At 38.4% G+C, this 14,977-nt stretch overlaps 1 protein-coding gene across 3 annotated transcripts in view; it reads left to right on the top strand.

Moving 5' to 3' along the window:
* LOC102804159 (uncharacterized) overlaps nucleotides 1–14,977 on the top strand; it is a 50,962-nt gene that overhangs the window by 21,607 nt on the left and 14,378 nt on the right. For all 3 annotated transcript variants that reach the window (XM_085502633.1, XM_085502629.1, XM_085502637.1), the window contains 6 exons: nucleotides 1,356–1,529; nucleotides 2,317–2,442; nucleotides 6,164–6,235; nucleotides 13,680–13,781; nucleotides 14,271–14,399; nucleotides 14,697–14,783. In XM_085502633.1, the coding sequence (XP_085358759.1) occupies nucleotides 1,356–1,529; nucleotides 2,317–2,442; nucleotides 6,164–6,235; nucleotides 13,680–13,781; nucleotides 14,271–14,399; nucleotides 14,697–14,783 (690 nt within the window). The remainder of the gene's footprint in view (nucleotides 1–1,355; nucleotides 1,530–2,316; nucleotides 2,443–6,163; nucleotides 6,236–13,679; nucleotides 13,782–14,270; nucleotides 14,400–14,696; nucleotides 14,784–14,977) is intronic.

Genomic DNA, 14,977 nt, shown 5'->3' with positions numbered 1-14,977 from the left:
CTAGATTCACATACATTCACCTCTATTCTGATGTGACTGGATTCACATACAATCACCTCTATTCTGATGCAACTAGATTCACATACAATCACCTCTATTCTGATGTGACTGGATTCACATACAATCACCTCTATTCTGATGTGACTAGATTCACATACAATCGCCCTATTCTGATGTGACTAGATTCACATACAATCGCCTCTATTCTGATGTGACTAGATTCACATACATTCACCTCTATTCTGATGTGACTGGATTCACATACAATCACCTCTATTCTGATGTGACTGGATTCACATACAATCGCCCTATTCTGATGTGACTGGATTCACATACAATCGCCCTATTCTGATGTGACTGGATTCACATACAATCACCTCTATTCTGATGCAACTAGATTCACATACAATCACCTCTATTCTGATGCGACTAGATTCACATACAATCACTTCTATTCTGATGTGACTTGATTCACATACATTCACCTCTATTCTGATGTGACTGGATTCACATACAATCACCTCTATTCTGATGCAACTAGATTCACATACAATCACCTCTATTCTGATGCGACTAGATTCACATACAATCACCTCTATTCTGATGTGACTGGATTCACATACAATCACCTCTATTCTGATGCGACTAGATTCACATACAATCACCTCTATTCTGATGTGACTAGATTCACATACATTCACCTCTATTCTGATGTGACTAGATTCACATACAATCGCCCTATTCTGATGTGACTAGATTCACATACAATCACCTCTATTCTGATGCGACTAGATTCACATACAATCACCTCTATTCTGATGCGACTGGATTCACATACAATGTGATGCCAGGTTACAAGTTACCAAGTTTGGTTTGTTTGCCAATTAAATGGCCTGGTACCAAGTAGAACTTGCCAAGTTTGGTTTTTGTGTCAATTAAGTCCTGATGCGAGGTAGCACTGCATTCATTTCGTGGAGATACCTTCAATTCTATATTTTTGGCTCCACGCCATCGTAATGACAGCGGGTCTGGTCATACAGGAGATTGTGCATTGTTGTCAGTCCATTGTCTGTTGTCCATCTACAATTGTAATTACCATGACAACAACTAAATAAACTACCATGTTTGTGATAGTGCAAGAACATTGTGGGAACACTAATAACCATGGCATACAGAACATTATCAACATGTTTTTTTGAAGAAGAATCTCTACAACGACAGCGAAGCTATTTCAACCATTATGTTGCTTACTAGTGTTTGTAATTTGGCGTCATTTGATTCAGAATAAGTCTGAAACATATCTTTTGGTTTTTATGTTGAGAGATGCATTTGATTTTAATATATAATTCATACAGACTTTTCAGCAACATCTCAATGGGAAGAAACATTCTTTCAAAAATGAAACTCTAAAAGAAAAATCCAAGATTGCTAGTGATGAAAAAAAGACCTCGCCACAGAAGAAAGATGAACAAACTGCAGATGATACAACTTATTGCACCACATGTGAAGTTGAATGTTCTAATGAAAGGGTAAGAATACAACAAAATACATAATTGTCATTGATTTCCACAAAACGTTTACAATGAAGAAACAAGCATGCTCGTAAAAATACACACATTTTATGACAATATGATTTTCATACCGTCCGAATTTACGATGTAAAAATGGGTAGGATCTGAGGGAAAACAGACAAAGGCAAGTTGTCATTATCTTCGTTGTGGGATGTTTTCGATCGTACGCAAATTAGCCATGCAATTTTTGCAGTGATGTTTTTCAGCATGTCTTGACCTGAAACAACGGTTTTTGACATAACTGGTCTAGTCTTTCATTAACCAATCAAAATGCTGTGTCATACTGACAGTTTTCTGATTGATGATTTTTTTATTGCAATATGGACGTGAATTTCTGAGATGTTAAAATTTTTGTCAAAAAATGGAGGTATTTAAACAATTTTCATGTTGCTAACAAGTCAAGTTTACCTGAATAATATACTCATTCACACCCTAATCACGATAGTTTCAGTGTATACAGAAAAGTAAAACAATATCCAGTGACCAGTTTTTACGAACCAAACTGCCGTACTAAGCATGATTTTTATGCACTGAATATTACTTTTTATATGCATATTTTAATAAATGTTGTCAACCTAAAAAAACACCTGGGCTTGTAAACGAGGAAGGACGCCCTCTATTCATTAAATCTCTGAAAACGTGGGGGGGGGTACAGTAATCGTGCATTTCCATGACATCGGCATACATTTGTACTGGTGTGGTTTGCAGCATATGCGTAACATAGACTGTATTCTATTTTATTCAGGATTTTCAGAAGCACCTCGAAGGGAAGAAACATCAGCTTAGTGTGAAAACTGTAAAAAAACCTAAGAACAAGCCTAAGTCTACTTTCATCAAGTTTACCGATTCAGAGAGGTTGAAGTATGGTGAGGTATGTTGTCTTTTAAAGTATCATCTACATAGAGTGATGGCAAGGTTTGGGAAATACATCATAGAAACACACATACACAGTGATGGAAATGTTTGGGGAATACATCATACAAACACACGTACACAGTGATGGAAAGGTTTGGGGAATACATCATACAAACACACGTACACAGTGATGGAAAGGTTTGGGGATTACATCATACAAACACACATACACAGTGATGGAAAGGTTTGGGGAATACATCATAGAAACACACATACACAGTGATGGAAATGTTTGGGGAATACATCATACAAACACACGTACACAGTGATGGAAAGGTTTGGGAATACATCATAGAAACGCATGTACACAGTGATGGAAGGGTTTGGGGAATACATCATACAAACACACGTACACAGTGATGCAAAGGTTTGAAGAATACATCATACAAACACACATACAGTGATGGAAAGGTTTGGGGAATACATCATAGAAACACACATACAGTGATGGAAAAGTTTGGGGAATACATCAAACAAACACACATACAGTGATGGAAAGGTTTGGGGAATACATCATAGAAACACACATACAGTGATGGAAAGGTTTGGGGAATACATCATAGAAACACACATACAGTGATGGAAAGGTTTGGGGAATACATCATAGAAACACACATACACAGTGATGGAAAGGTTTGGGGAATACATCATACAAACACACATACACAGTGATGGAAGGATTTTGGGGAATACATCATACAAACACACATACACAGTGATGGAAAGGTTTGGGGAATACATCATAGAAACACACATACACAGTGATGGAAAGGTTTGGGGAATACATCATAGAAACGCATGTACACAGTGATGGAAGGGTTTGGGGAATACATCATATAAACACACATACAGTGATGGAAAGGTTTGGGGAATTCATCATACAAACACATGCATGTACACAGTGATGGAAGGGTTTGGGGAATACATCATATAAACACACATACAGTGATGGAAAGGTTTGGGGAATTCATCATACAAACACATGTACACAGTGATGGAAGGGTTTGGGGAATACATCATAGAAATGCATGTACACAGTGATGGAAGGGTTTGGGGAATACATCATATAAACACACATACAGTGATGGAAAGGTTTGGGGAATTCATCATATAAACACACATACAGTGATGGAAAGGTTTGGGGAATTCATCATACAAACACATGTACACAGTGATGGAAAGGTTTGGGGAATACATCATGTACACAGTGTTTGTTTGGATGGGTTTGGCTAAAGCATACAATAAGCTATTGTTTGAGATCTCTAGAGACTGTTAAATTTGCCTAGTCCTGGTTGCTATCGTATGATACAGGTAAAGCTTTGATTACAAATCCTAAAACATCGTCGCTACAAGACTACCAAATGTGGTTGTAATTTTCCCGATCCTTTGAAATTACCGTTAAAGTCCTAATATAAACCGCATACGTAATAGTAACCGCACCCCCAATTCCGGCTTCGGGGTTAAAGAGTTCTTAACAAAAATTGAAAACTTGAAAAGTACCTATTACTAACTGCACCCCCAATTCAACAAGACTCTGACTGACTTCATTGTTTCAACCAGCTGTTCCAAAGCAGCATTGTTCCTAATCCTATTCATTTGTTTTGACAACATGCCTAAAAATATTCACACCTATTTATTGTTCAGCGGTGATAAGATGTCAGACAGGCAATGAAACTGCTTTTGTTCTGGCGGCGACCTCTGTCAATACTCTTTCTGAATACGTCTGTGTTTCGTAAGTTTTAGACAATGAGCCTTTATCACCGTAAAAGTGTTAAACTGAGCATTGAAGAATAATTTATCTTTCGAAAACAAATAATTTCTTGATTTAAAAAAAAAATCATGCCGTTTTCCCATGGAAATCAAGGGCAAAAGATCGCACTACATTATCGGTAAATCTCTTCCGTGTTGTGTTCACCATGAGGTGGCTGAACTGTCATTAACATATTTAAATGAGCTATGTAATTTAGCCAAAATAAGTACATAAATTCTGAATGCACAATGCATAATTTAAGGAGATAATATCCACTATAATAAATTCTGGTATTATAATTTATATGTGACTAATGATATCTTAATGTGGCAAAAAACAACATGCTAGTCGCCACAGTGGCTAAGAATTGTCACAGCCTAGTGCTAACTGTTAATGTCTCATCGATTTGACTGTGACTAGAAGAAGCATGGGACTTTTTGTGTAGCGACGGGCATGTTGTTGTATTTCAGTACATTTCCGAAACAAGTTTACTTGGTTCGTTAATTACTTTATCTTCCGCGATTTTAAATATATGGCACTCAACATTTCTCGCAGTCGCCCATATTGAGTCTGGATGCGACTCCATAGGACCTTTTTCTAACACAAAATACAGGGAACAAGCGTATGTGAAAATTCAGTGTCAAACGAAATTGTCTGCCCGAGAGCAGGAACCGTTCCATCGATTGCACTTTTCAGACTTTTTTTGGCTTAGGGAATCGCAAAAAAAAATCCATTCATATAATATTTGCCGTAAGCGCACTATTTAACTCCCTTTGAAGCTTCAAGTTTCGCAGATGTTGTATCGTGATAAGGTTTACAACACGTAGGGCAATGCGGTTGCCAACATACGGAACTGAAAGCTTGACCTGTGTCACGTGACTCAACTGATTGCTAAGATGGGTGAATTGTGGTCATGTGTGATTACGCAGCTTGTGGAAAATAGCTTATTGTGCTTTATGAAATTGTCAAATAAGTAATTATTAGTTCCTGTTTTGACCTCCGTGCGTGTGTGTGTGCGTGTGTCCGGACCTGTATCTTAGACATGCTTGGACCAATCAAAATCCTTCTTCACACATACATCATACATAATATTATACATGTGCACATCAATTTGTTTCACGATCTGATTTAAGATGGCTGAATGGCAGCCATTTTTGTGCTAAAATATCATCAAAATCAAGCATTTATGGATGTTAGTACATATGTTGGATGTTATGGGAGATGGATGCGCATCATTTTATTTTTCAGGTCCAATTTAAAATGGCCGACTGGCAGCCATTTTGTTTTAATGAATGCAGTTCTAGTGCCATATCTCTGCCATTCTTTGACTGATTATGATCAAATTTTATATATTCATTATACCTCATGATATAGATATATTGGTTTGACTATCTGATTCCAAATGGCAGGCATTTTTGTGCTAAAAATCATCAAAAATCAAGCATTTCTGGCATTCCAGAACTGGATCTCGGTGTTTATGGATCGATTTTGTTCAAACTTTGTACATACATTGGACATTTTAGGACCTTGATGCACTTATTTTATTTTTTAGATCGGATTCAAAATGGCTGACTGGCAGTGGCAGCCATTTTGTTTTAATGAATGCGTTTCTAGAGCCATATCTCTGATAGGCTTAGACTGAATGTGTTTACATTTCATATATTCAGTTTTTGTCATGTTATAGATATATAGATGTATTCAAAATAGCCGACCAGTGGCCATTTTGTTTTAATTAATGCTGTTCCAGAGTAATATTTCTCAATATGGACAAGTACTAGTTTGACGATCAGATACAAGATGTCAATCATTTTATTACATGTATAAACAAAATTATATATCTTAAAATTTGATAACTAACAGGGACTGTGCCATGCATGGCTTGTTGATATCTTGTAATTGCTTCATATTTCATCTAATTATTTTGTAGAATTTTCGACATTGTGGTATTGCAAGAGATGAAAAACTAGCTACAATTGATGAACTTATGGCATTTCAACAGGTAAGTGTAGATAAAGCAATAGATTTGGCTGTCTTCATGCAAAATAGTTTTACGTATGTTGTTTATTTTCTACTGTGCATGCATATGTGATGGTAAAATGTTTCTACCTTCAGAAACTATTCTTTTATAGCGAATGCAAACAAGATTTATACTAGTAGTTAACAAACTCCCTATAAACATTGTAATATAGAGCAACGGTTTCTTGTTGGCGCTGTCCAATGCTACAGGGAAGTTGCAATTTACTCGTACAAATCTTGTTTGCATCCTTTGTTAGGGAATATCTCTTATCCCACTCATCGATTTCATAATTTACTTTTACATATCTTGTTTGCATCCTTTGTTAGGCCATATCTCTTATCCCACTCATCGATTTCATAATTTACTTTTACATATCTTGTTTGCATCCTTTGTTAGGGCATATCTCTTATCCCACTCATCGATTTCATGCGTCCTTTGTTAGGGCATATCTCTTATCTCACTCATCGATTTCATGCGTCCTTTGTTAGGACATATCTCTCATCCCACTCATCGATTTCATGCGTCCTTTGTTAGGGCATATCTCTTATCCCACTCATCGATTTCATGCGTCCTTTGTTAGGGCATATCTCTTATCTCACTCATCGATTTCATGCGTCCTTTGTTAGGGCATATCTCTTATCCCACTCATCGATTTCATGCGTCCTTTGTTAGGGCATATCTCTTATCCCACTCATCGATTTCATGCGTCCTTTGTTAGGGCATATCTCTTATCTCACTCATCGATTTCATGCGTCCTTTGTTAGGGCATATCTCTTATCTCACTCATCGATTTCATGCGTCCTTTGTTAGGGCATATCTCTTATCCCACTCATCGATTTTGTGCGTCCTTTGTTAGGACATATCTCTTATCTCACTCATCGATTTCATGCGTCCTTTGTTAGGGCATATCTCTTATCTCACTCATCGATTTCATGCGTCCTTTGTTAGGGCATATCTCTTATCTCACTCATCGATTTTGTGCGTCCTTTGTTAGGGCATATCTCTTACCCCACTCATCGATTTTGTGCGTCCTTTGTTAGGGCATATCTCTTATCCCACTCATCGATTTCATGCGTCCTTTGTTAGGGCATATCTCTTATCTCACTCATCGATTTCATGCGTCTTTTGTTAGGGCATATCTCTTATCCCACTCATCGATTTCATGCGTCCTTTGTTAGGGCATATCTCTTATCTCACTCATCGATTTCATGCGTCCTTTGTTAGGGCATATCTCTTATCTCACTCATCGATTTCATGCGTCCTTTGTTAGGACATATCTCTTATCCCACTCATCGATTTAATGCGTCCTTTGTTAGGGCATATCTCTTATCTCACTCATCGATTTTATGCGTCCTTTGTTAGGGCATATCTCTTATCCCACTCATCGATTTCATGCGTCCTTTGTTAGGACATATCTCTTATCTCACTCATCGATTTCATGCGTCCTTTGTTAGGGCATATCTCTTATCTCACTCATCGATTTCATGCGTCCTTTGTTAGGACATATCTCTTATCCCACTCATCGATTTAATGCGTCCTTTGTTAGGGCATATCTCTTATCCCACTCATCAATTTCATGCGTCCTTTGTTAGGGCATATCTCTTATCTCACTCATCGATTTCATGCGTCCTTTGTTAGGGCATATCTCTTATCTCACTCATCGATTTCATGCGTCGTTTGTTAGGGCATATCTCTTATCTCACTCATCGATTTTATGCGTCCTTTGTTAGGGCATATCTCTTATCTCACTCATCGATTTCATGCGTCCTTTGTTAGGGCATATCTCTTATCCCACTCATCGATTTTGTGCGTCCTTTGTTAGGACATATCTCTTATCCCACTCATCGATTTTGTGCGTCCTTTGTTAGGGCATATCTCTTATCTCACTCATCGATTTCATGCGTCCTTTGTTAGGGCATATCTCTTATCTCACTCATCGATTTTGTTAGGGCATATCTCTTATCTCACTCATCGATTTTGTGCGTATTTTGTTAGGGCATATCTCTTATCCCACTCATCGATTTCATGCGTCCTTTGTTAGGGCATATCTCTTATCTCACTCATCAATTTCATGCGTCCTTTGTTAGGGCATATCTCTTATCCCACTCATCGATTTTGTGCGTCGTTTGTTAGGGCATATCTCTTATCTCACTCATCGATTTTTATGCGTCCTTTGTTAGGGCATATCTCTTATCTCACTCATCGATTTCATGCGTCCCTTGTTAGGGCATATCTCTTATCTCACTCATCGATTTCATGCGTCCTTTGTTAGGACATATCTCTTATCCCACTCATCGATTTAATGCGTCCTTTGTTAGGGCATATCTCTTATCCCACTCATCAATTTCATGCGTCCTTTGTTAGGGCATATCTCTTATCTCACTCATCGATTTCATGCGTCCTTTGTTAGGGCATATCTCTTATCTCACTCATCGATTTCATGCGTCGTTTGTTAGGGCATATCTCTTATCTCACTCATCGATTTTATGCGTCCTTTGTTAGGGCATATCTCTTATCTCACTCATCGATTTCATGCGTCCTTTGTTAGGGCATATCTCTTATCCCACTCATCGATTTTGTGCGTCCTTTGTTAGGACATATCTCTTATCCCACTCATCGATTTTGTGCGTCCTTTGTTAGGGCATATCTCTTATCTCACTCATCAATTTCATGCGTCCTTTGTTAGGGCATATCTCTTATCCCACTCATCGATTTTGTGCGTCGTTTGTTAGGGCATATCTCTTATCTCACTCATCGATTTTATGCGTCCTTTGTTAGGGCATATCTCTTATCTCACTCATCGATTTCATGCGTCCTTTGTTAGGGCATATCTCTTATCCCACTCATCGATTTTGTGCGTCCTTTGTTAGGACATATCTCTTATCCCACTCATCGATTTCATGCGTCTTTTGTTAGGACATATCTCTTATCCCACTAATCGATTTCATGCGTCCTTTGTTAGGGCATATCTCTTATCTCACTCATCGATTTTGTTAGGGCATATCTCTTATCTCACTCATCAATTTCATGCGTCCTTTGTTAGGGCATATCTCTTATCCCACTCATCGATTTTGTGCGTATTTTGTTAGGGCATATCTCTTATCTCACTCATCGATTTCATGCGTCCTTTGTTAGGACATATCTCTTATCCCACTCATCGATTTCATGCGTCCTTTGTTAGGGCATATCTCTTATCCCACTCATCGATTTCATGCGTCCTTTGTTAGGGCATATCTCTTATCTCACTCATCGATTTCATGCGTCCTTTGTTAGGGCATATCTCTTATCCCACTCATCGATTTCATGCGTCCTTTGTTAGGGCATATCTCTTATCCCACTCATCGATTTCATGCGTCCTTTGTTAGGGCATATCTCTTATCTCACTCATCGATTTCATGCGTCCTTTGTTAGGGCATATCTCTTATCTCACTCATCGATTTCATGCGTCCTTTGTTAGGACATATCTCTTATCCCACTCATCGATTTAATGCGTCCTTTGTTAGGGCATATCTCTTATCCCACTCATCAATTTCATGCGTCCTTTGTTAGGGCATATCTCTTATCTCACTCATCGATTTCATGCGTCCTTTGTTAGGGCATATCTCTTATCTCACTCATCGATTTCATGCGTCGTTTGTTAGGGCATATCTCTTATCTCACTCATCGATTTTATGCGTCCTTTGTTAGGGCATATCTCTTATCTCACTCATCGATTTCATGCGTCCTTTGTTAGGGCATATCTCTTATCCCACTCATCGATTTTGTGCGTCCTTTGTTAGGACATATCTCTTATCCCACTCATCGATTTTGTGCGTCCTTTGTTAGGGCATATCTCTTATCTCACTCATCGATTTCATGCGTCCTTTGTTAGGGCATATCTCTTATCTCACTCATCGATTTTGTTAGGGCATATCTCTTATCTCACTCATCGATTTTGTGCGTATTTTGTTAGGGCATATCTCTTATCCCACTCATCGATTTCATGCGTCCTTTGTTAGGGCATATCTCTTATCTCACTCATCAATTTCATGCGTCCTTTGTTAGGGCATATCTCTTATCCCACTCATCGATTTTGTGCGTCGTTTGTTAGGGCATATCTCTTATCTCACTCATCGATTTTATGCGTCCTTTGTTAGGGCATATCTCTTATCTCACTCATCGATTTCATGCGTCCTTTGTTAGGGCATATCTCTTATCCCACTCATCGATTTTGTGCGTCCTTTGTTAGGACATATCTCTTATCCCACTCATCGATTTCATGCGTCCTTTGTTAGGACATATCTCTTATCCCACTAATCGATTTCATGCGTCCTTTGTTAGGGCATATCTCTTATCTCACTCATCGATTTTGTTAGGGCATATCTCTTATCTCACTCATCAATTTCATGCGTCCTTTGTTAGGGCATATCTCTTATCCCACTCATCGATTTTGTGCGTATTTTGTTAGGGCATATCTCTTATCTCACTCATCGATTTCATGCGTCCTTTGTTAGGACATATCTCTTATCCCACTCATCGATTTCATGCGTCCTTTGTTAGGGCATATCTCTTATCCCACTCATCGATTTCATGCGTCCTTTGTTAGGGCATATCTCTTATCTCACTCATCGATTTCATGCGTCCTTTGTTAGGGCATATCTCTTATCCCACTCATCGATTTCATGCGTCCTTTGTTAGGGCATATCTCTTATCCCACTCATCGATTTCATGCGTCCTTTGTTAGGGCATATCTCTTATCTCACTCATCGATTTCATGCATCCTTTGTTAGGGCATATCTCTTATCTCACTCATCGATTTCATGCGTCCTTTGTTAGGGCATATCTCTTATCCCACTCATCGATTTTGTGCGTCCTTTGTTAGGACATATCTCTTATCTCACTCATCGATTTCATGCGTCCTTTGTTAGGGCATATCTCTTATCTCACTCATCGATTTCATGCGTCCTTTGTTAGGGCATATCTCTTATCTCACTCATCGATTTTGTGCGTCCTTTGTTAGGGCATATCTCTTATCCCACTAATCGATTTTGTGCGTCCTTTGTTAGGGCATATCTCTTATCCCACTCATCGATTTCATGCGTCCTTTGTTAGGGCATATCTCTTATCTCACTCATCGATTTCATGCGTCCTTTGTTAGGGCATATCTCTTATCCCACTCATCGATTTCATGCGTCCTTTGTTAGGGCATATCTCTTATCTCACTCATCGATTTCATGCGTCCTTTGTTAGGGCATATCTCTTATCTCACTCATCGATTTCATGCGTCCTTTGTTAGGACATATCTCTTATCCCACTCATCGATTTAATGCGTCCTTTGTTAGGGCATATCTCTTATCTCACTCATCGATTTTATGCGTCCTTTGTTAGGGCATATCTCTTATCCCACTCATCGATTTCATGCGTCCTTTGTTAGGACATATCTCTTATCTCACTCATCGATTTCATGCGTCCTTTGTTAGGGCATATCTCTTATCTCACTCATCGATTTCATGCGTCCTTTGTTAGGACATATCTCTTATCCCACTCATCGATTTAATGCGTCCTTTGTTAGGGCATATCTCTTATCCCACTCATCAATTTCATGCGTCCTTTGTTAGGGCATATCTCTTATCTCACTCATCGATTTCATGCGTCCTTTGTTAGGGCATATCTCTTATCTCACTCATCGATTTCATGCGTCCTTTGTTAGGGCATATCTCTTATCTCACTCATCGATTTTATGCGTCCTTTGTTAGGGCATATCTCTTATCTCACTCATCGATTTCATGCGTCCTTTGTTAGGGCATATCTCTTATCCCACTCATCGATTTTGTGCGTCCTTTGTTAGGACATATCTCTTATCCCACTCATCGATTTTGTGCGTCCTTTGTTAGGACATATCTCTTATCCCACTCATCGATTTTGTGCGTCCTTTGTTAGGGCATATCTCTTATCCCACTCATCGATTTCATGCGTCCTTTGTTCGGACATATCTCTTATCCCACTCATCGATTTCATGCGTCCTTTGTTAGGACATATCTCTTATCCCACTCATCGATTTCATGCGTCCTTTGTTAGGGCATATCTCTTATCTCACTCATCGATTTTGTTAGGGCATATCTCTTATCTCACTCATCGATTTTGTGCGTATTTTGTTAGGGCATATCTCTTATCCCACTCATCGATTTTGTGCGTATTTTGTTAGGGCATATCTCTTATTTCACTCATCGATTTCATGCGTCCTTTGTTAGGGCATATCTCTTATCCCACTCATCGATTTCATGCGTCCTTTGTTAGGGCATATCTCTTATCTCACTCATCGATTTCATGTGTCCTTTGTTAGGGCATATCTCTTATCTCACTCATCGATTTCATGCGTCCTTTGTTAGGGCATATCTCTTATCTCACTCATCGATTTCATGCGTCCTTTGTTAGGGCATATCTCTTATCTCACTCATCGATTTCATGCGTCCTTTGTTAGGGCATATCTCTTATCTCACTCATCAATTTCATGCGTCCTTTGTTAGGGCATATCTCCTATCCCACTCATCGATTTCATGCGTCCTTTGTAAGGGCATATCTCTTATCCCACTCATCGATTTCATGCGTCCTTTGTTAGGGCATATCTCTTATCCCACTCATCGATTTCATGCGTCCTTTGTTAGGGCATATCTCTTATCTCACTCATCGATTTTGTGTGTCCTTTGTTAGGGCATATCTCTTATCCCACTCATCGATTTTGTGCGTATTTTGTTAGGGCATATCTCCTATCCCACTCATCGATTTCATGCGTCCTTTGTTAGGGCATATCTCTTATCCCACTTATCGATTTCATGCGTCCTTTGTTAGGGCATATCTCTTATCTCACTCATCGATTTCATGGGTCCTTTGTTAGGGCATATCTCTTATCCCACTCATCGATTTCATGCGTCCTTTGTTAGGGCATATCTCCTATCCCACTCATCGATTTCATGCGTCCTTTGTAAGGGCATATCTCTTATCCCACTCATCGATTTTGTGCGTATTTTGTTAGGGCATATCTCTTATCCCACTCATCGATTTCATGCGTCCTTTGTTAGGGCATATCTCTTATCTCACTCATCGATTTCATGCGTCCTTTGTTAGGGCATATCTCTTATCTCACTCATCGATTTCATGCGTCCTTTGTTAGGGCATATCTCTTATCCCACTCATCGATTTCATGCGTCCTTTGTTAGGGCATATCTCTTATCCCACTCATCGATTTCATGCGTCCTTTGTTAGGGCATATCTCTTATCCCACTCATCGATTTTATAGAAGTACAGTGCAAATTCCTTTCTTGCCCAATTGTTCTGTCTGCACAATTTTTTACTGAGTGTGCTGTGTGCATATTTTAACTTTGTTGAATGATATTTTCATCATAAATCAGAAGTCATTGTTACAATCATTGGACATTGTCTCTTACAGAGAATCACATGTGCTGGTAGAGTGTCACAGGTGATGAAGACTCTAGATACCGGTGATTTTGATCAATGTTTAGTTTGTTATAAGAAAGTACCCAAAAACAAAGTAAGTAAGATTGAATGAAGACAGACTTTTGTGCCCCCTTGATAGCTATATTCACTGAAATAAAATTTAACAATAAAATGTATTATATTCTTCAAATACCACTGCATTTTAAATTTAGTGAATATCTTTGCAACAACAAATGTGTTAACCACTGAATATCTCTGATTCTACAGTAAATCACTTGTTTTGAATTCTTGTTGGAAATGGCAAGTGCGATTGCTTTGATACTATACATATTGTTCATTTTCTAATGATATCTTCAGTTCTTTAATTCAAATTCAGCTATCTCAGCTGAGAGGTTGCTTGTTTAATATTATTACTGGTGGTCCCACTACCCACTTCAGGGCCTGTGCAAGAAAGTCTTTTCTGCAGACATTTATTCCAGCTAAAACTTATTTGAAATACTACATGACCTAACAGGTCTATGAGGCAAGCATTGACATCCATTATATTTTGTCGAATTGTATCAAGACTTCTTATGTTTTACAGCATGAGGAACATTTGGATAAAGATGACCATCTTGATCATCTGGAATCATATGCATTGATTGCCAAGTGGATGGCCTTGTTCACTAAAATTATGGATCCTGTTACTAAAGATGAAGCGTTCATTGCTGTTGTAAGTAATTCTTGATCTTTATTATTTCTACAATTCTTGCTTATACTGGAAGCAAAGTCTTCATGCCGCTCAGTTCTGTCTGTATTAATCTGTCAGTCTCATTTTCAGTCTAGTATCTCAGACATTAATAGATTTGGTTAAAACGTTATGATTAGTTGTTGTATTTTACTCTGGCAATAGATATCTTTATGCGTAGAATAATAATTTTGAAAAAAAAAAAAACATCTAGAGCAATTTTGACTGTTATCTGTCATGCAGGCAGCCAACCACATTTAGTTACATGTCTTTATGTTGTAGGCTTCCCTGGAAGAACAACTAAAGTTGGTTAGCCAACCACCATGTGCCCTGTGTGGAATGCAGAGAATGTTGGACAAGAAAACCTTTGTAAGTGTATCTTGACTGGGATTGCATAAATGCAGTGTTCTTTCCAAAACATTTTAGAGTAGCAAAGTCTGTTAGTTACAGCAATACTCTGAAGATATTTTTCTGGTGTTTTTTATTTAAAATTGTAAACAAAACAAATAAGATCACTGACACTGAGTAAGTGTGAAGCTTGGTTTCGATGTGGTGATATTATC

This window comes from Saccoglossus kowalevskii, chromosome 1 (genome assembly GCF_978046115.1).
Source record: "Saccoglossus kowalevskii chromosome 1, keSacKowa6.1, whole genome shotgun sequence".
In the NCBI taxonomy this organism is placed as follows: domain Eukaryota; kingdom Metazoa; phylum Hemichordata; class Enteropneusta; family Harrimaniidae; genus Saccoglossus; species Saccoglossus kowalevskii.
Note: the sequence above shows the minus strand (reverse complement) of the source record. Positions and strands in the feature narration are given on the sequence as shown.